This window comes from Emys orbicularis, chromosome 8 (genome assembly GCF_028017835.1).
Source record: "Emys orbicularis isolate rEmyOrb1 chromosome 8, rEmyOrb1.hap1, whole genome shotgun sequence".
Lineage (NCBI taxonomy): Eukaryota > Metazoa > Chordata > Testudines > Emydidae > Emys > Emys orbicularis.
Window position 1 is genome coordinate 100,675,841 of NC_088690.1, and position 22,220 is coordinate 100,698,060.

At 42.3% G+C, this 22,220-nt stretch overlaps 1 protein-coding gene across 1 annotated transcript in view; it reads right to left on the bottom strand.

Moving 5' to 3' along the window:
- The window catches only part of FSTL4 (follistatin like 4), a 494,923-nt gene extending 493,936 nt beyond the window's left edge, over positions 1 to 987 (bottom strand). Inside the window, exon 1 of the mRNA XM_065409767.1 lies at positions 862 to 987. Coding sequence (XP_065265839.1) covers positions 862 to 987 — 126 coding nt within the window. The remainder of the gene's footprint in view (positions 1 to 861) is intronic.
- Positions 988 to 22,220: the final 21,233 nt, after the last annotated feature.

Consider the following 22,220-nt stretch of genomic DNA (forward strand, 5'->3'; position numbering starts at 1 on the left):
CAAGTTTGGTCTGGGCCTCATTATTTAAAATGAAGTTTAAAAAATGAGCTTCCTAGATATTTACATGCCTATTATGATGAACAAATTCACATCAAGAACTCTGATAAGGACACAGTCTGAATATTTTTACCTTGAAATACTGATGCAGAACGCTATTCAGAGTTTATAGAGAGTCTCTGTTTAATCATTGCAAAGAAAGCCAACATTTTAACTTCAGCAATGAAAACACAGATTCAGTTACTTGCACAGTTCCCAGAAGCCTAGTGCCTGTAGGTTTAAGAGTGCATTGCAATTATATAATAATGAATGAGAAGTCATGCCTTGTGATCAAATAACACACTATAAAGTTACTCTGTTGACTATATGCAGTCTTAGTAATAGTAAGCAATGATGAACTATTATACCTTTAGAAATCCTTTCCATTTTCCCGTATTACATCACAAGCCTCAGGTTTGGGGAATCTAATGAAATGTGGGAAGGTTCTGAGTGAGGATCTTGGCAAGCCACTTGAAAATAACTGTGGATTAGCATCCCCTTTTGTAAAATGAGAATACCAATTTCTAAGATTTTAGATCCTCAGGTGACTGTCCATATATAGCATAGGGACAAGGTCTGCGTGTTTGTATAACACTTGGAGACTTTGAACACTACTGTAATATATTAATAAAAGAAACTACAGGTGGGGAGAAGAAGTTAAGCCTTCTGTTTTATAGAACATATAGCTCACCGTTAGTATTTTCATTGTCCCCCTCAGCAAGTATTTATCTTCACAATGTGACCCTCGCCGCTTTTCCCGTACCACATTGAAAAAGCTGAAAGCAGCATTAGAGAGAACATGAAATGACAGCTGATTCATAGTACCTTTTGTTGCAATCTCCCTGCATCCGCATAAAGCCTTCTGATCCTGTCCGATTCCATCCACACACAAGTGATGGACAGGAAGACCTCAAGCAACACCAGAAGTGACCAAAAGCTTCTTGATTTCATTATTTCAAGTCTGTTGAGAACAAGATGACAACTATCAAACCATCATGTGAAAAAAACTACAGAAACAAAAACAAACAACCCCCCCCCCATGCAGCTTGCAGATTCAGTAGTTCAGCTGAAATTTCAGCTAATTTATGGCAGCTATACATTTAAAAATTACTTGTGGAACTATTTACACTCACACGGCATACATAATGGAATAATGAGTTCCTATGGGTACACGTGCCAAGTTATGTGCATTTTCCCTTGAAAAATGCTCCTTTATTTTAGTTATTTGATGTACAAATGAATGAAGGAGACCTAGAAAAGAAGAGGGTAGTAGAAAAGAGACCCCAAGGAAAGCTGAGGAAGCGGTGGATGAATTGAATAAAAGGAGATGGTCAACAGATGGATCTTAGTGCCACCTTGGACAGACAAAGATGGTGGAGGTTGCATGATGACCCAAACCCCAGTTAATGGGATAAAGAGAAGAAAGAAGATGGCTTATCCCTGCCCTTCATGTGTTGCTCATCTTCACAGGCCTTGATTCTACAAGCTGCTCCACATGGGAGGAGCTCTGTGCCTATGCAGAACAGGAGCTGTCCCTGTGTGTACAGGAAGGGCCTATCCCATTACAGCCTCTACAGGAGTACATAGTGTGATGTGACACTTCATATCATAAGCATATTTCTATAAAGAATATGGATAGGGCATAACTAAGATATATTGTATACAATATGGCTCATGTAAGATATCATTGGAAAGGTTGTGATTTACTGAATGTGATTATCCAATTTGGATGCATGTATCATTTCTGTATCTGGAGTTAGGAATGTTGACTATATAACAATTACAACTGTGGTTACACTTGGAGATGCCCACCAGACAGTAAGCAATCAGCCTTAATGAGCCATTAGGAAAAAGACAATGAGTCTTCAAAGATGTGGATCCCCCATCTTCCAGGAGTTCCTTCCTGTGGACATTGCAAATAAAATTGGTTTCATGGTTGCTTTGACACTGCAAGGTCAGGTGATAATGTTGCCTGATAAAAAGTACCACCTTGGACACCGCTAGTACTTTCCCACTGGAAACAAAGGCTTCCCACCTTATGTAAATTCTATTTAAGGCTGGGGAGTAAGGCAAACAGGTCTCTTCTCCATTGCCTTCCTGCCCAAGAAGGAAGACTGCTGAAAGTACCTGAAGATTCAAAGGAACTGAACTGAGGGAAAGGCAAGGGCTAAGTCCAGACGAAGGCAGGAGTCTAGTCTGTAAAGAGAAATAACTGGAACTCTAAGCTACAGAAACTCTGCAACTTGCCTAAAACAACACTTATAGTGAGAAATTACATTTTGTAACCTATTTCTTGAGTGTATTAAGCCTAGCTTGTGTGTTTTGTTTTATTTGCTCAGTAATCTGCTTTGTTCTGTTTGTTATCCCTTATAATCACTTAAAAATCTACCTTTTATAGTTAAGAAAACTTGTTAGTAGTTTATTCCAAAACCCAGTTTGTGTAATTCATATCTGGGGGGTGAGGAGGGTAAGCTGTGCATCTCTCTCTCTCCACATTGAGGGAGAGAATAAATTTTGATGAGCTTGCGCTGCACAGATCTTTCTATACAGCACAAGACAAGATTATTTGGGGTTTACTCCCCAAAGGGGGTGTGCACATGAGTTCTGGGTGAATCCTCTCACACAGAGGTGACTTCAGTCTGTGTCTGCAGCTGGGTGTGGCCTTACCTGTGTGTGTGCTATAGAAGGCTTGAGAGACTGGCACAGCTAGGACAAGGTGAGGAAAAGCAGCCTGGTGGAACGGGCAGAACCAGTGGGACCCTAGCATATCGGGTGGCATCCCGGACAGGGGGGGTGAGGGGAGGAGAGTCCAACCCGTCACACATGGAACAACAAAGTTTATAATATAGTGAAGAAAAGGAGGGAATTGTCTTGAGAGCCTTAAAGACTTAGGCACCTCTATGTCTTTAAAAATCTGGACCTATTTGCTCAATGCTGCACTGCGTAAGTCCCACTGAAATTCATACAATTTATATAGAATAAAACATATATTAAAAGGCAATTCAAAGGGACTTAGGCTCCGAAGTCAGCTAGGTCTTGCAATGCTGAATGGAGCAATGCCTAAGTACATTTAAAAAAAAAAAATCTAGGCCTTAGAACAAAAGTCTTGTTGACAGTCCACAGGACATGTGCTCCCATGTCTTAGGTGCTTCTGAAAAATCCCACCAGAGATCTATACTCAGTTCAGTTCTCTAAGGCCTCACAAATGGTTGACTGCAAAGGTGTCTACAGAAAATATCCCTATTTGCCTCCTACTGTTTGTATCTGCTGAAGTCAGATGTGCATAGCACATTTCCCATACCATCTGGGGCTGAGATCATAGACTAAGTAGGATTGGGCTGAATTCTTGGATGGAGGAGGCGCTAAGAAAAGCCTAGGAAACTGCAAAAAGTGATATTGGAGATACGGGAAGTGTCACTTCCCATCTGTGCAAGAACTGAACCAATTAGTCTGCAGAGGAAGACCCCAGCTCCTGTGTGGACCCCCCCCCCCCAATGTTTTCACTGGGACTCTTCATTGGTATAGGGAGTCAATCTACACAGATCTAGTTGCAGGATCAGGGTCTTAATGTATTTTTACATGCATCTGCACTGAGTTAATAAGTTAATAAAGAGTTCTACTTCTTAAAGAGAGTTTATGAGATTATTTACCAAGCTATGGCCCAGATCACTTCATCCTGTGGCAGTATCCCAGGAAGGAGAGACAACCCTTCCAAGATTTCCTCACAGCAGATCCTCCAAAATCATTCCATCTTGCGGACCGTGAAATGGCAGCAGTTCTGTTTTCACACTGCATCAGCCTCTCCAGGAATGTGTCTTGGAGTTGGCTTTGAAACCCTTCCCACCTCCCACCCCCCAGGCTTCCTCCTAACTCTTGAGCTACTGCCAATTAAATGCTGCTCACTGCCAGGGACTCCAAAAGGTGCCTGCCCCATTAAAGGAGGAATTTCTGTCTGGACAAGGGCTCCAGGCAAAAAGGTAAACAGTCCAGGGTGGCATTACTGTTTGCCTGGTTTTCAGGTTGGGCTTGACAGGGGATGATACATGTTCCACCATCTTCCTGAGTTTGGTTTTGTTCCAATCTTAAATTCAAATTAAAAAAATAAAAAAAGTCTCCTCAAAGCATGATGAGGTGAAACTGCCAATTATTCCTTGTTTTGCATTAAAAAAAAAAAACCCCACAACCCTGCAATATTGTGGTTCAGGGGAAAGCTAGACTAGATTCTATAGAAAGATGCAAGCATACTGGTTATGGTAGGACTGAACACCATACATTATCACGTTACATGGCAGTCACCAAATTAAGCCCAGGAGTAAATAGAAGTGACTGTATTGAAGTCAATAGAGTTACACCAGGGTAAATAGGGCCCTTGAAAGATAGCAAGTCAGTGATACAAAAATGTTGTAAAACAAGTAAAGGACTATATCTGGTCCTGATCTAATATCATGGATTTCAAAGCTTATGCCCATGTACACCAGGGCAGAATTTGGTCTTAGATATTTTGTCTGCCCGAATGTGTACTGTCAATAAAACAAACACCAATTACAGTTGCTCTGCACACTCATCAGCGCACTTAAGTCCTCACTATTCCTCAATACTATTCTAAACACCATCAATTGAAAGAGATCAGGGTGAAATCGGAATTTATTAGGCTTTCTAAATTTTAATTAGAAACTCTCAGATGTAATGCTATGAGAGCCATAAATAAATGTGTAATAAACCAAAGCCATTATATCAATAAGCTACAAATATATTATATTCTAAACCACTGGTACCGCAGTCCTATTTCTTAAGTTTTTATAGAGGCATTTTGTATCATTTGTTGATACAATCACAACAAATAGAACAATTTCATTGTGCAATTCTGGAGATTTCTGACGTATCTGCAGTTTGAAGTTATGACTCCAGAGCTAAAACATCAAAGAACTAGCCATGCCCAGTTAGAATTAGTAACTAACTGAATAGAAACATGATGTTAAGTTGTTCGGATTAGGTGAGAATAGTTGCATACAACATTAAAACTACCAGCACAACAATTGCCTTCCAATAACACCAATAGATTTTAATGTGATTTGAACAACTTGCATCTTTGTCAATTCAATTTATAGCAACACTGCCTGGCAATATTTTAATTAGTTTTACTCATAATACTGACATTTATATTAATACACAGTATAGATCTGTGCGTGCTCTGGGTTAGTTCATTCAGATGCCAGAAATACAAATATGGGCCAAGTTCTGTGATCCTTAATTGAGCAAAAATTCACATTTTGTCATAAATCCCAGATGCTAGGAATTTAACTGGGACCAAATCCTTGGAGGAGCTCAGCAGCATTGTCTTGCACGGAGTTGCTTCAGTTAACGGTTGAGAGAGTTAAAGGAGAGCGGCTCTGCTCCTTGCAGAATCTGGCCCTTAATTCTCAATCACTGCATCTTAAATGGCTGTATAATACTCAATGAAATTTAAAATTAAATGATGATCCAAAGTTCACTGAATTCAGTAGGAAGACATCCATTGATTGCAATGGGCTTTGGATCAGGCCCATCATTGGCGATGTGCCACCAGTTTTTTCTCCTAATTTGGGAGACAAATATATAAAACATAAGCCCACATGGGTAGTCCTTCTCCAGGCAAGTCTCTCAGTCTGGACTTGCCTAGGCAAGATGATCTGTATAAAAAGAACAACTACTGAACAAAGTGCTTGGCTGAACACTAGAAATCTCTTGAAAGCTAAGAAAAATCTGTCACACACCTACTCTTCATAACCTGTGTGCAAACAAGGGAAAATGATTCCAATATATTAGATAATTTAAAATTAAACTCTCAGTAAATCTAATTTTGTTTTAAGAATGGATGAATTTTGGGGGCCCACATTCATGCTTGAGATATCTGCACTAGCTACAGTACAATTACATCTGGGATAAGTTTGGCCCTAATAATTTAAGTTGAAGATGCAACATGAAACCTATATAAACATCTCATTTAGGGTTCCTTCCCCCACACTGAGCAAGATTTTAAAATGTTTACTCCTGGACAGTAGTGCTTTACCCCATGAGTACTTACAAAGCATAAGGGTGGCAGAAATCTGGCATAATTAAAAGAAAAACCACTCTAGTTATTATAAAGAATCCCTTATTTGGATAGTGCCTGGCACAATTGGGCCCCTGAATCATGACAGGGTCCCAGATGTGCTGCTATAATACAAATAAGAGCTTAAGAATGACCTTTCTTAATGCAGCTGTTTTCAGGTTTTTAAGCTGAGTCTCATTCTAAAGATATAGAAAGATGAGAACTATTGTAAGACACTAATCTTTTTTCAGCCAAACCTACATTAGAAAGAAAAAGTTGTATCTTAGCTTCCTAAAATTATGACTGTTATTATAAAGAGAAAATGTTAGGGCCAAATAATTAGGTGTCATAACTTGGATCCATTTACACCAGCTGAGAATCTGGCCCTTAGTTCCTTCGGTACAAGATTCAAGGTTTGATTTATTATATAATTAGTGAGTGTTTCTGTGACCTGTAAAATCATTTTGATACCCATCATTTTTGTAAAATGCTACTAAATCTAAGAAAGTAGTCATGAAAAATCATTCTAAGGTAACCTTTCAGCAAACCATAATGACGTTAAATTACATTTCCAATTAATTATCTACACTATCTCTGATTAATACTTCAATTTTGATGAATGAGATGCCTAAATGGTACCAAGTGCAATATGTAAAATTGTGACACACATCCTAGTTAAGACAGGGAGCATTTGTACAAATTTTGAACAACTGAATACTCTGAGAGCTGTTTCGATTGCTGTCTAAAGCTCATTCTTGCAAGGTACTATATGCTACTGGAGAGATTCTGAAAACCTCAAGTCCTTTTGACATCAACAGGAGTGAAGGACATTCAGGAGTCCCTCAGTACCTTGCAGGACTGGACCTTCTGTTTGCATCTTCAACTGTTGCATCACCTCTGATGTGATCTTTCCACAAGGTTTAGTCCCATGGTTTGTTTTGTGGTTATGCTCAGGAAAGTGTTTTTCCACAATATCACTTCATTACCCCCACATGACTGACTAGATAAGTGTCAATAATCCTGGAAAGCTGTTTGCACAATCCATAAATAAGACTTTTAAAAGGGCAAGGTGGGAGAGGAGCCAGATATTTTATTAACTCATCATTCTTCAATGTCAGTTGCAGGGTAAGTGGTGGTAAATCATGAATGCAAAGATCACAGGTTCAAGGTCATCCTCAGCTGGAGAAGTGATGTGCAATTCTACTGTTATTTTGGGTGGGAAAGTAGCCCCTTTTCTGAACACACAGTCCCTCTTCTCTTTGTATGCTGCATTATACAGATGTTGACCTTGGTTAAGGGCAATAGACTATGGCCCAAGGTTTAAGAAAGTTCCTGAGAGTCAACTTTGAGCAGTATTGCTTCTCATTGACCAGTTGTGTTGATTCAAGATTGGTGACATCTTTTTAGTTGGTTGACCACATTTGATCCAGTCACCATTTTTTTAAAAATATCTAAACTTTTAACCAAAAGCCTTCTCACTCTGGTTGGTTCCTCTACCACAGTGGTTCTCAAATTTTTGTACTAGTGACCCCTTTCACATAGCAGCCTCTGAGTGCAGCCCCCCTTATAACTTAAAAACAATTTTTAAATATATTTAACACCATTAGAAATGCTGGAGGCAAAGCGGGGCTTGGGGTGGAGGCTGACAGCTCGTGACCTGCCATGTAATAACCTTGTGACCCCGACCCTCAGTTTGAGAACACCTGCTCTACCATTTATCAGTTTAACTATCTATAAAAATTCACTCACTGTCACACAGCGAGAGCTTGAAAGAGCTAAAACTGAGTATGTTTAACTTTAACACACACATGCGGACTAGCAGGTAGCTATTGTTTTCTCCACCTTAAGGTTGGGGGAGGGGTTGTGCTTTTCTATTACTCCCATTTACCTTTTCAAATTGTATGCTTTTCAGGGCACAGACTGGGGTCTTACTCTATGTTTGGAAAACACCTAGCACATTTTGAGTGCTACCATGAGCTAAATAACCCAGATCTATAGGAAGATAACAGGTTTGTAAATACACACACACACACACACCCAGCCATTCCCAGTACTAATTACATTTATCTAAAGGGGAAAACTTGATTAGTATGCATATCTCCGCGTTCATCTTCCTAGCTTCTCTGAAGATAATCATTAATATCCCCTTTAGTTTGGTAGGGAGCAGTATCTCTTTCGAGCTATGGGGCAATTTCCCATCTACACTACGCTCTGATGATTGTTTTCTACCCTTAAATTTGTGCTCCGGTTGGAGTAAGGAGCTGAATCCCGTGTAGGAAATGTGGAGTTGGAGGGGAGGGGCGGGGAGAGACCTGGTTGTCACAAATTCTTCAACTGGGCACGGGTGGATTTTGGTAAATTCCAAGTTTTTTTTAAAAGAACCATTTTGTTACAATGGTAAAAGGCAGAACAACCACCGAGGCGACACCTAGGGGCCAAAGACCGGGAAAAGACGCAGCTGCAGCTTTAAGGGAAAATGTCAGGACCACAGCCCGCGGACAGCTCCTGTCCTCAGAAAAGCCCAAAGGGCGGCTGTGTTTTCTCTTCAACCCGCCCGTCCCTAACACCATCAGATCTATTTCGTGAAGATCAAGAGGTGTCGAGAGAGATCTATGGTCGTTCAGCTATTTCGCACATGGATTTTTGCAGGGAACGGAACAAGCTCACACTCCCATTTCAAAACACAAACGCAGCCTTCCTGGATTCTTGCTCAGCAAAGGAGAGGTTTTAAAAAAAAGAATCCGAGCCCCGGGAAGTGGCTCATATTTCTTTTGCGCTGCAGCCTGAATGAGATGGGAAATACTTCAGAACAACCCAGGACTCCCTCCCGCGAGTCCCTCCCGCCCCCCGCGTGCCACGTTACATTTGGAGACACGACCCTAAAGAATTCTGTGAACTAAACCATCACACAAACGCTAAACGCCCCCCCCCTCCGCCCCAGCCTGATCGCATCTAATAACCAAGGAGGCTTTAAGCTGCATTTTTAAGTGAGCGTTGTGGCCTTTTAAAAATAGGAGAAATATTTCTAAACTAGGTAAATAAACACACACACACACGTGTAAATACACTTTCAGAAGCCCACCCTCCGATGTCAGCTTTCTATACAGTTCAGTGCTGTGGAATTCAGCCTGCCTCTGACTTCCCATAATTAAGCTAACTCCTTGCCTTAAAGTACTGCTGATTATCTCAAAAGCAAGACAGCGTCTGAAACCAAATCCCCTGCCAAAAAGGGGGGGGGGGGAAGGGGAAGTTGGTGTGGACGGGAAGGGGGAACAAGTGACCAAAAACAAACAAAAAAAAAACAAAAAAAACCCCACCAACCACTCTCCAATAATTTCAGGAGTCCATTAACAAGTAACTCAAGAGAGACCGGATTAGAGGGTACTGAGTTAGTTGTGTGTGTGTGTGTGTAAATGTATGCAGGAGGCTGGGTTGTTTATGGGGCGCGGGGGAGGGGGAGAACCTGGACGTGTATGGCCAAGATTTCCTAGCTCCTTGATCAGCCCCCAGAACGAAAAAGGAAGGGTGCTAGGATAGCTCTCGGAGTTGGAAATCTACCGGCATGTTATTTGAGAACTCAGTTCCAGCCGTGGAAGTGCTGCTGGCTTTAGAGTGTCTCTAGACAGCCAGCTGTTATAACTACTGCGTATAGATGCGTTCAGTGGGGAAACCGACCCAGGCAGCTTTCTCCGAGCCCGGCTAGCTTGCGGCGAGAGGATCCCACGCTTAATTTTGCATCGCTCCACAAACGGCAAGGCAACCGGGCTGCCGCCTGGTCCGTCCCCTGCTCCCTGGGGCCCTGACAAAAAGTCTTGCTGCTAACCCCAGGTTTCCATCAGGGTCAGCTGAGTAGATGAAGAGGGTGAGCCGAGCGCCCTGAGCCCTAGAGAAGAGCCAGGCAGCGAGTGAGGAAAGAGAGAAGGGGACAGAGCAATTCCGTTTCTCTAGGATATGGTTAGAGCCAGCTCTTTTTCGAGCTGGCTATTTTTGACGGCCCCCTTGCATCGGAGGCTCAACCACTGTTCCCTGCTCCTCTCCGATTTGCTGCCTCTGCAGTTACTTGTAAGACAGTCGAACTTGTAAACACGAGCAGGAGCAAGGACAGACCCATAGGAAGATGCAGGATAAGCAGCTTTAGAAAAAAATGAACCGTCAGATGCTATAGCGGCTGCTCATCCCTCTCTCCCCATAGCTTCTGGTGCGCATTCCCCTAAGCCCTGCGAGCGTACGATGCACACACCAAGAAATGCTCCGCGGAAAACCGGAGAGAAAGAGCAAGCCTGGGACTGCACCCCCACCTCCAGAGACTGCCCTGGGCTTCGGGGTCCAGGGTCCGGTGCACGGGGGTTAAAGTATTGCACCTCCAAAGCTGCTCCTCCTTCCCCTTACTGCCGCTCCCTCCCTCCCCCCCAACCACATCCCTTACGCTGCATTCCGGAGCAGAAATTGCTCCGTGCAACCAAGGCTACCATCCGCTAAATGAATGTTGCAAACTCTGCCAGGCATCATTAGGGACTCTGAATTAACACCACAGCGATCAGCAAGCCCCCTGCGAGCCTACATATGGCTGGACACTGGAAGGAACAGGAGATCGTTTTAAAACCCCACAACACTGATACATTAACCTTCCTGGGGGGCGGGGGTATACGGCTCATGCATCTCCCTCCCCTACCCCCACAGCCCCATGGAATCAGAGGCTTCCATCATGTCACTTACCTGTAGTATTCCCGTGGCAGAGAGTGAGCACAGTTTAAAGCCTGTAGCAGCTGGAAGAAGAAGAAAAGGATGTCAGAGTTTTGGTGTTTTGTTTTTTTTAAATCTCCTTATGGGGAGGAAGGATACAGAAGTCTGCAGGAGCGTTTGTGGGGGAGAGGGAAGGAAATCGTGAAAGGCTGGAGCCTGAAGGAGGAAAAAACCAAGGGGGAGTAAACGAAAGACCGGGGGGGAAAAAACTCGGAAAAAAAAAATCACAACACAATCTTGGCGCTGGTGTCAGTCGCAATCCAGGAGCTAGGAGGTGTAAATGCTGAATCCTGCCCTATTTCTGCTGCTTGGACCAGAGCTGCCTGACGTCACCCAATCATTTGCATATTCTACCCAATAGCTGACACCTGTGCGGGCTCAGGAGCGGGGCTGGGAGCCGGGGAGGAGTGAGTCCCGCCCGCCAACAGGCGGGCGCTCCCTCTCCAGGAGAGCCAGGTAGGGCGGGTGGGAGGGGAAGGAGAGGGGTCAGAGAGCCGCAGCCCGAGCCAGACAGAGGATCCGTCAGCAGCACTTTCTGAGCAGAATGCCGAGTGACAATCCGTTTTTATGCAGGGCTGGGTAAAGCTAGAGCCAGCCCCACATCCAATGTGACTGAAGGGCAGGACTAGGAACCAGGGGCTTTTTCCTAGCTCCAGTTCACTTGGACCTTGACCCAGGTGCTGCGCCCCGTTGTGACTCAGTTTCCCTACCTGTACAATGGGGATGATACCACCCTCCTCGTGGTATAGTCAAGCTTAATTCGTTAGTTTCTAACCCACATTGGCATTGGCCGATAGCAGGTGCTTTTAATAACCTTCTCCCCTTCAATAGCATTTGTCACTTTGCCTTTCAGTTCCACCTCCTATCAACTGGAAAGTCATAGTATTCAGACAAGCGTATTGACAATAGGCACGATTTTCCATTGCTCTGCATCTTGTGGCCATTTACATCGGGGCCAAATGCTTGTAAAGGAGCTATTGAACTCAGAATACAGCCTGTCACACCCACTTTGCTCTGGTGTAAATGACTGTGAATTAGGCCGATTGAGACCACAATAGGTGACTTTTTATTTTTAGCGTTCATAGCTGAAGAGATCACTCAAGACAATAGCTCCAGGGCGAGCAGAGGTTAGCTCCCAGGCTCTGAGTCACTGCTCTCATACTCAGCTGATCAGTAGGGGACTCTCTGGCCTTTGAATGGCTCAGCCGGAGTAATGAGGATCGCTGTAAGGGCTTACAATGGCAGACAAGAAGCAGGAGTCAAGTAAATGAATACTGAGGGAAGAAATGCATTACAAGACTGAAACTTTTGTCTTCTCTGCAGCTGATGTCCCTTCTGCTGAACTTCAGTTTTCAAATCTCATTTAAGTGATGGGGCAACCCCCCCAAGGGATGGAGGTGATGCTAGGTTGTTATTAGGCTCCACATAGTTTAGAATCACACTGACTGTGGCTGCTGTATGTGGAGTCATTATTCCTCTATTCAGAAAGGTGCCAAAGTAGGTCCCCATTGACACTGCTGCAGACTAAAAAAAACAAAACAAACCACCACCCCAACACAAAACAGATTTTAAAATCTCCAGGAGGAGCTAGAATACCAACTTGGAGGGATTATGAAGACCAGCAGCTGCATTGCTTTATGAGGACTGGGACTCCCTGACAGAAAGCTGAAGGAACTGCTCTAATTCCTAAAGAAGAAAAAAATAGAAGATGTATTGCAAAAAATCATACCTGCTGAAAAATCCTCTGAGAAATGGGTTACTACTAAAGATGTTTGTGTTTAATTTGGGGATGACTTTTACATGGACATTATCCTTCGTCAAGTTTGAAAAGCAGCTGTAAAATATGGCACTCTCTACATGTTTTGCAGCAGCAAAAGCTGAGTTTAGGCACAATTACTATTATTGGGATGGGAATGAAAGTTCTGATGCATTTTCATCTCAAGAATGTTCAGACTTGAGCTGGACCATTGCATTTTGACACAAGCATTGAAGTCACATGGCATTTCTTAGGGATCCTTCATTGAATGACACTACTTCATGTGCTCAGCAGAAACTATTTTAAAACTGTTCCCAAAGGCTTGAGGAGGAAGGGGAAGTGTTATACCTTCAAATGTCACCAGATGGAGAGAGAAGTCAAGTGGCCTATCTCCCTCAAGATACCAGATCAGGGTAGGTGGGGAAAGATACTATTACAGGGCTCAGAAGAGGATTGGTTGGTCATGGAGGTTCTGAGGGGCCTGATGTGGAGACCCTATAGAAATGGACCAGAGATACAAAGTCTAGATCAGCTTCAAAGTTCACAGGTGTTCAGGTCTCTATATCTTCTCCAAGCCAGGCTAACCTTTTTTTGTATGCATGTAACTTAATATGAAAATCTTGGTTTCTCAAACCTTGGACTAATTCTTTCCTGAACCTTGGACACATTACCCCACCATTGGATGCATCCAAATAGTCTCTCATTCTCTTCGCCACAACTCTCATTTGATTCAAAAGAAAAAAACAGTAAATACACAAGTTTTGAGATTGATCAAAATTTTTCTGTCTGAACGGTCTAAAATTGGATTTAACTAAACAAAATTTCACAAAAAGTATCTGCTTTTTATAGAAAATGTTGAAAAATTGAATGCCCCCAAAACAATTTTTCAGCTGAAAACAAAAATAGTGTTATTGTGAAAGGTCACCACGATGCCTCATGGGAGTTGTTCGGGCAACTCATGCTCCCATTCTCCTGTATGTGTCAAACTCCTGAGCTATACTTCGTCTCCCTTGATACACTAGAGCAGGGGTTGGCAACCTTTCAGGAGTGGTGTGCCGAGTCTTCATTTATTCACTAATTTAAGGTTTCGCGTGCCAGTAATACATTTTAATGTTTTTAGAAGGTCTCTTCCTATAAGTCTATAATATTTAACTAAACTATTGTTGTATGTAAAGTAAATAAGATTTTTAAAATGCTTAAAAAGCTTCATTTAAAATTAAATTAAAATGCAGAATCTCCCAGACCAGTGGCCAGGACCCGGGCAGTGTGAGTGCCACTGAAAATCAGCTCGCGTGCCGCCTTTGGTTGCCTACCTCTGCACTAGAGCCATGGAAGTTCCATGATGGGCCACCTCCTCTCACCAAAAAGGGAAACCCTGGTGCCTCATCAGTGATTTAGTCTGACCAGGGGGCCAAGCCAATAGAGTAGAATGTGAGCAAGAGGCACCTGAACTATAACTCCCATTATGCACTGCACCAACATTTCACAGTCAAACTACTTCAGTTTCTCACCTAAAACTCAAATCTGGAACACTGGACGGAGCCCTCTGTGGGGTCAGAAGTTGTGAATGATGGAGGGGCTGGTATAGGAATTGGGCAGACCTGGGACAGGAAGTCAGTGCTCACAAGCTGGGGAATTGATGGCACCCCTCCACAGAGTTTACTAGGATACTGGCAACTCAGAGGAGATGACCTTTTCACAGAGCCCCTGACCATAGTGAGGTAGCCCCCATTAAACAGCTGTCCTGGGGAGCTGAAGGGGAATTTTGAGACCTGGGGAATGTCATATGGATGACCATGGCTTCTTGCAGCTCCATCTGTGGGTTTTGGCATGCAACTACTGTTCATTGCATAGGTGGGAACACACTGTCCACTAACATGCAATAGAATGATGAAGGTAAATTCTGTCAGGACTGCTTTCTGCATCCACAGATGTTTCAATGGGATAGGACTGTATTTACATAATAGCAATGTGCCAAGGGGAGCAAGTGCCATGCAGGATATGGATGCCCGTCCATATTAGCAATAGTGAGTGCACCAAGTGTAGCTTTCCAGGGAAGAGCAGAGACGTTAACACAATGCTGCACAATATTCAAGCACCGACTCGAATGTCCTTTTAAAACACACAAATATAAATTGACTCACACCAAATTCACTCATTAACCATTGAAAATAATCAGGACCATACAATTTCCTACCATCTGGAAAGCTACATACCCCAGAAAAAGGCCAATATTTTCAGGCTTAACTCCACATTTAGGCACCTAAATGTGTGGTCATCTTTTCAAAGGCAATGAGCACCCCCGGTTCCTACTATTTTCATGGCAGACCAGCATGCTCGGCATCTCTGAACATTTTAGACTAAGTATTTTGTACCTTTCTGTATTTATTTTACCACCTTTTTAAAATAAAATTTCAATTTTTTTTTTAATTTTAAACTACTGTCTAGCATGCTTCTCTGTCCCCCAGAAGCCCTCCTCCGATCAGTTAATGAGCTAACATCTTCCCCTGCTTACCTTTACACTATATTGGGAATAGAAAGTTTGTAGTTAAGCTACAGCAACTGGCACCTGTGTGACTGAGATGTATTCTAAGATCTCCATTGGATAATGTGGCACTTTTTGAAAGGTGTGATCTGTAGTGTCATCTTTGAAGCTCTGATGTGCCACAAGATACTCTTTACTGGTTCACACAGCTTACATGTGCTGGCAACAAAAATGACTTTCAGAGATGGGGTGGGAAAAATAAACCACTATCACCGTTGGTGATGAAGAACGGATATATTCTTAATATTTAGGAATGGATGAGTTTGAAGCAATTCAATGCAGCAACTATTTTTAACTGGGAATGAAAGGGGCCCAAAAGTTTTTATTAAAGAAGAAAATGGTGATTGCAGCAAGCAGAAAAGAAAAATGGATTATTTTAGGTCAGACACAGGGAATGGGGAGTTTCCTGATGCAGAGAAAAAGAAGCAAGGCACTGCAGTTCCTTGTCAGACAAGGACTGGACAGTGATCTGTAACACTGAACTGAAACCAGCTCATTTGAAATGAGAAAAGTCTTTTCTTCAGGCTCAAAGTGTGTTGGAAACTAAAAAGCCAAATGAAAGTTTTTGGAAACTCAGAAGACGAAGCAGCGAGGTAGTATAGCTTTATAAAATAAATATGATAAATACAGTGAGAGTAAGAAGAGGGAAAGACAGGTTAGTCATGGAGGAAGCCACAGAAGTTCAGGCTTTATCTATATTCACTTAAATCTGAATACATTTGCATGTTTTTAAAAAGAAGGCTCCAAAAACCAGTTTCCCCATCTCCCAGGCTTCAGATCCTTGCACTGGAATTTAGGATCACATTTTTAAATATAGCAGGCCTGAATCTCTTTTACACTAAGGCCACTTTATATTACACTGGCAGTGCTCCTAAATAAGAAGGGAGGGGGAAGAGATAAGATTATCTTATCTGAAAATTTAGGTTTAAAGTATAGCAAGTAATTTCCTTTAGTATCCAAAATCCTAAGCCTGAGGTAATTTGAACCCAGGTCTGTTATGGAGCAATTTATTTGCTATACTACCAGGAAGCTGGAAGTGTAACATGACAGAGGGATTTATGATTGTCATTTTTAATGACTAGAACCAAGAGCCTGAATCAATACTGATTAAAAGGAGAAACTCAGAACTACATTCAAACAAAACTAGACATGCATTAAACAAATACAAATGTGACAAGAGACATGATTCAATTATTAGGAGTCTGTCTTTTAATTTCTTATTAAGAGGACAGCATCTCTCTTTGCCCACATATATTTAGTTAAGCCTTTTCACTTTGACAGTGCATAAAATTATCCATGCTAACTCTATCTCTTGCTTGAAATTTGGTCACAAACTAATAGGAAGGAACAAGCTTAATAGCAGATTCAAACCTCTAGGGAATTGTCAGTCTTGTGTACATATGCCAGTAAAATTAGCATTTATAGTCACTTACGCCTGTGGCACACAAGCTCACACGCTTAGGGCCAGGTCCTGGGGTGCTACTGAAATGCACAGAGCACTGGTCAGTGGGTGCAAAGGTGGTTTAAAGCTAATAGTTGTACTCTTCTGACCAACTCACTACTCTGAGCAGGGCCAGTTCCCCCAGCTTCAATTAGAATGCAACAGTTAGATGTAGCCAAAATACAGTCCAAGACAGAAGGGGCATAAAGACATTCTGGCCACACCCTTCCCCTCCCCACAGTTACGCTGGCAGCAAGGGGTATGTGTCATATACAAGCCCTTACTAATGTACTCTACACCACTGCTGCTGAGGCTAGGTCTACACTACCCGCCTGAATCGGCGGGTAGAAATCGACCTCCCGGGGATCGATTTATCGCGTCCCATCGGGACGCGACAATCGATCCCCGAATCGACACTCTTACTCCACCAGCGAAGGTGGGAGTAAGCGCCGTCGACGGGAAGCCGCAGAGATCGATTTTGCCACCGTCCCTACAGCGGGCTAAGTCGGCTGCGATACGTCGAATTCAGCTACGCTATTCGCGTAGCTGAATTTGCGCATCTTAAATCGACCCCCCCCGTAGTGAAGACGTAGCCTGACACTGGAATGATCCACCCTCAGATGGTTAAAATGGCTTCAGGGCCAGTGGCGTGGCTCAGAGTATGCACCGTGTCCTAGGAAATCTAGCCCAATATTTCATTGCCACAAGTTAGTAAATTATCACACATTTGATGAAGATACTACGCCACTGGATTCCAGTTACTTTGAATGACCTGGTGGTGCTATACTGTCTAACAGCAATTACAATGCTTCATTCTTGCTTTGATAGCTGTAAACCCCCCCCCCCCCAAAAAAAGGTAACAGATGTTTTATACCAAAGAAAATACTAAATGTAGAAACAGTGGCTTGATTCATTTCACAGCTGTAGTCTTTTTTGATTTGTTCGTAATTTTCTACACTACTGCTTCCAATTTGATACTGTCTGGACCTTGGATGACAGACAATAAGAATGGGATAACAGATGATGAGCTCAAAATACTGAACACAATCATACTCACCCTACATGTACCTACAATCAATATGTCACTTTGAGGAAGAAACCATCAGCCACTGGGAAAAGTTTGGAATATAAAATGTCACAGCACCCAAGATATATTTCTTATGTACTTAGAAGCTGTCAGTACAGGTAGCTTGTTGCTGTGTAGGAGACACAGGATAATGGTTCATAATAAATAGTCTCAAATAGGGGAATTAAAACCAATATGGCATATACCGTACATTTTTCAGCAACTCCCTCCACAACAAACATACACAGAGCCAAGTTCAATGCTACTGTAGTGTGAACAGATGCTATTCTCATTGATTGGACTCGTGTCAACAGGAGTGGCACCTGCTTCACTCAGGTCAGATTTGGCTCTAGATTTATGAACCAACTTCTTCCCCCAGAGGCAAGGGAGAGACTGCCGTTGGAATCCGTGGAAATTATGCATATACAGACAGGAAGATAATTAGGCCTCTAAGTACTCAGAAAAATAAAATTGACTATGTAGTTTTCTGAACTCAGTTGCTTTCATAATTAAAGCTAAGTCATAGACAAGAATTCAGTGCATACACATAAGCACATCCAAGTCTTTCCCCTTGGTCTCATAAGAAAGGGAAAAATCCAGGAACTTTCACATATTTTAAGCCAGATTGTTTATTATGTATTACAGTAATTTTCAGGAAGCCTAATCCAGGGTCAGGATTCCATTGTCTGTAACCCAAATGGTTAAAAGTCCCGAGGTCAGACAGGATGCAACAGACAAAGGTTTGCAAGTAGGTGAGAACATGTAGTACTAAAATAGAGTTTAGTAGAAATAATAGAGGTCTCAACAGGCCACTAGCATAACATATCTCAGTCAGCATGAATTCAAGCTCAAACAATATATGTGAGCAAGGATGAACGTGCTGTGTACTCTTTGTATCGTCCCTACCGTGAGATGGCTGGAGGGAAGCCTGGAAGGATGTGTACATGCATGGAAGTCGCAGCTCTTCAAGAAAAAAAAAAATTATATATATATATATATATATATATGAAACAAGATCTAAATGAGGCTCTAGAGTAGCGGAAAGGCAAAACCTTACAAAGTAGCAGTGAGGACAGGGTAACTTGACTCGCAGAGATCAAGTGATTTAGTGCAGGTCTTCGGCCATTTACAATTTTTAAAAGGTTAAAGGTGCAATTTTTGTAATACCTGAAAAATTAAAGGGCCAGCTACTCCATCTTTGAAATGATAGTTTCTTCCCTGGAAGAGTTATCAGTCCATTACCAGCCAGCTGGAACCCATCCACACAAAAATAATTGGCTATTGATGTGCAGTAATGCTGAAAAATTATTATTTTTGTTTATTGCTACAGAAAGTTGTCCTTTCGGTATAGCATTTAAAGTAATTATAAATGGTTATTGAAAAATAAATAAGGAAAGAGCCGTTTCTCAGATGGATTAAGATAGATTCCTGAAATAGATTTTAAAAATCACAAAGATGTGGCAAAAAGTCACTGGCATTGGATGTACTGTGCACACAGGTCCATAGGAGAGACCTCTTATACTGAGCTTTCACTCGGTTTAGAAGTTAAATTATAACTCCATTATACATAGTCTCCTCTGTATTAAAAGGCCTCGAACATAGATCTTAATATCTTCCAGCAGATATTACGTGTTACATTTGAAGGAGATCGCCGCCTCCTCTTCTCTGAATGAAGAGGAAGGGAGAAAAAGACATTCTTGGCTCCCAGCCCTCAGTGTCAGCTACCAGGGAGTACTGAAGAGGAGCTATGCCAATTTTGCTACAACGGCTCTCTACTGGGACAAAGCTTCCAGCACTCCCAGTGATTGCAGGGATGAAGAAAGGCTCTGCCACCACTCTCAGGAGAGGACATTTGTCAGTACTCCTCCTTTTCCAGTACATTAAAAAAAAAGGCAAACCCTAAGCCTTCCGTTTTTGTTTTTTTTCCTTCTCCACTGTAAGAGGTTCCTGTGCATATATGAATGTGTAAAAGTTGGTTAATATGGCGTCCAACTTGCAAAGATAAGGGTTACAAGATTGTACGTGCAAACTTGAATCTTTTAATGCATACATACACTGTTCTTATTTGAACACATGGGAAAGGTCATTATTTTTACTTATTGCCCCTAAGGAAGAAAAGAATTCACACTGAAACTTCACTAGCTGGTCCTTTGTGTTGCCATCACTGCATTCCAGCTCTCGAGTAGACTAGCCATTTCCCTGTGCCTCCCCATGCACAATTTTTTCAAAGCTCTTGTGCACTCAACCTGCATGCACATCTACACAATGTAGACCCCTGCCTTACAGATTTGCTCACACAAATCCAGAGACTGATCCTGCAAGCTGCTGAGCATTTCCTGCAACGTACAAAGGGTCTGCAACTTCCATTGGCTTCAGAGAGATGCTACAGTGACTAGCATGCCACAAACACCAAAGACAGATAGATGACACATTGCAGGATCGAGCCCACAATTTGTACGCTTTGTGTGTGCGCACACACAATCACAGCTGTTCACAAAACAGTCACCAGCTAAACATCACAGATGAGCAATGATGAACAGAACAGAGGACCTTTTGCTTCATAATGCTACCCGCTACCCAACTGAGCTAAAGAGATTCTCTGCTATGAATAACGTCAAAGCTGATAGTTTCCTATGAGCAGCCACTTGACCACACTGCTAAATAAATTCTTAAGCTGGTCTGATTCCAGCCAGCAGGGGGTGATGGGACACAAACACGACCTACAACAATAGGCAGGAAGAGAGAAAAGGACAACATTGGAGGAATGGAGTAAGTAAGTGGGAAAGAAGTTGATCATGATGTCACAGCAACTTTATGGAGATTTTTTTTAAAGCCCTGGTGTGAAGGGGAATGCTCACAGCCAGTGCCACCTGGTGGTCAGGTGGACCGGCCTCCCAGGCATTCTACTTCTCACTACTGCTCCACCCTGCCATGTCTGTCCTCTCAGTGACTCAGTCCTCCTGCCAGGTCACATTTGCAAGTCCACCCATTTCAGGGTGTATATATATAAAGGGTCCAATAATGAGCAAGTCTTCAGGATCAAGTGAGGGGTTCATGGCTTCCCCCTTGGGTCAGGGCCCCTTGGACTGGACCTTGTAGCTTCCGGGTCTTCCATCAATCAGGTTCCCTGCCAAGGGACAGGCTTTCATAGTTGTCCCTCTGTAGGGACTGGTAGGGGAGTCCAGGCCCACTCTCTCCACTAGGCTCCAAGCCAGAGCCCAGTGGTAGACAGCTTAGCCCTGCACACCGGAGCGCTATGTGGTTGCCTCCCTGAATCACCTCCTATAAATGCCCTTTCCTCCCACGAGGTTAAGTAAAGAACTGAACATAAAAGTAAAGACTTCAAGACTTATTGTTCCGCAGACAAGTTACATTCAATGGATCAACTCCCAGTCCCACTGAAATAAGTGGTAAAGCTCCCCTTGAATTCAATGCAACCAAATCTTAGCCCAGCAGATTCATCTTAAGTGTCACTTCATTTTCATATCTTAGACACCACATATTGTTTTTACAGACCCTTCACAATCTATGGTAACCAGATGACATAGCAAAATAACAATACTGGTATTTTCCGTTTCCTCCAGCATCATCATTACCATCAAAAGCAGCTTCTTCCTTAATAAACAGTACTGCCCTGCCACAATGATTGGAGTGGTATTGTTGTATAGCTAATCCAGGCAAGAAGGGTCAGGATGATGTCTATCTATCTATCTATCTGCCAAGTGCTATATCCTGCCTTCATTCTGTGTATGTTATTCACTGAAGTTAATGGAAGTTTCACATGAAATCTTATTGCAAAACATAGCTTCATATCATCATATTACATGCAAACATAGAAAGAAAATCCATCACAGTGGATGGAAAAGAATTAGAAGTTCTTTAAAATTACAGTACATTAACCTGGATAGGTTGGCACTTGCTATTCTATACCAGGAATGAGACAAAGAAAATATTCAAGCTTTAGAGAGTCTTAGAATAAATACTATGATCCTTCTCTAATTAAATCACGTAAATACCTTTCACTGCCAGCTGTGACATGTACAGTAGAAACATGGGCATAACCAAGCAAAAGCTAAAAGTTGGTTTTAATCACAAGACTTCTGTGACATTACACCCCATATTCTTCATAGAAATATGGTTATGATACGAATATAGCCTAACTAAGATATATTTTATACAAGATGGGTCTTGTAAAGTATCATTGGAAAGGTTATGATTTACTGAATGTGATTATCCAATTTGTATGCATGTATCATTTCTGTATCTGAAGTTAGGAATATTGGCTATGTAACAATTACAACTATGATTATACTTGGAGACGCCCACCAGGCAATAAGTGATCAGCCTTGATGGGTCCTTTGAAAAAGACAATGAGTCTTTAAAGATGTGGATCTCCCATCTTCCTGGAGTTCCTTCCTGTGGACATTGCAAATAAACCTAGTTTCATAGTTGCTTTGACACTGCAAGGTCAGGTGATAAGATCACCTGATACAAAATACCACCTTGGACACTTCTGGTCCTTTTCCTCTGTAGGGGAATGGGGAATCAAAGAAAGGTTTCCCG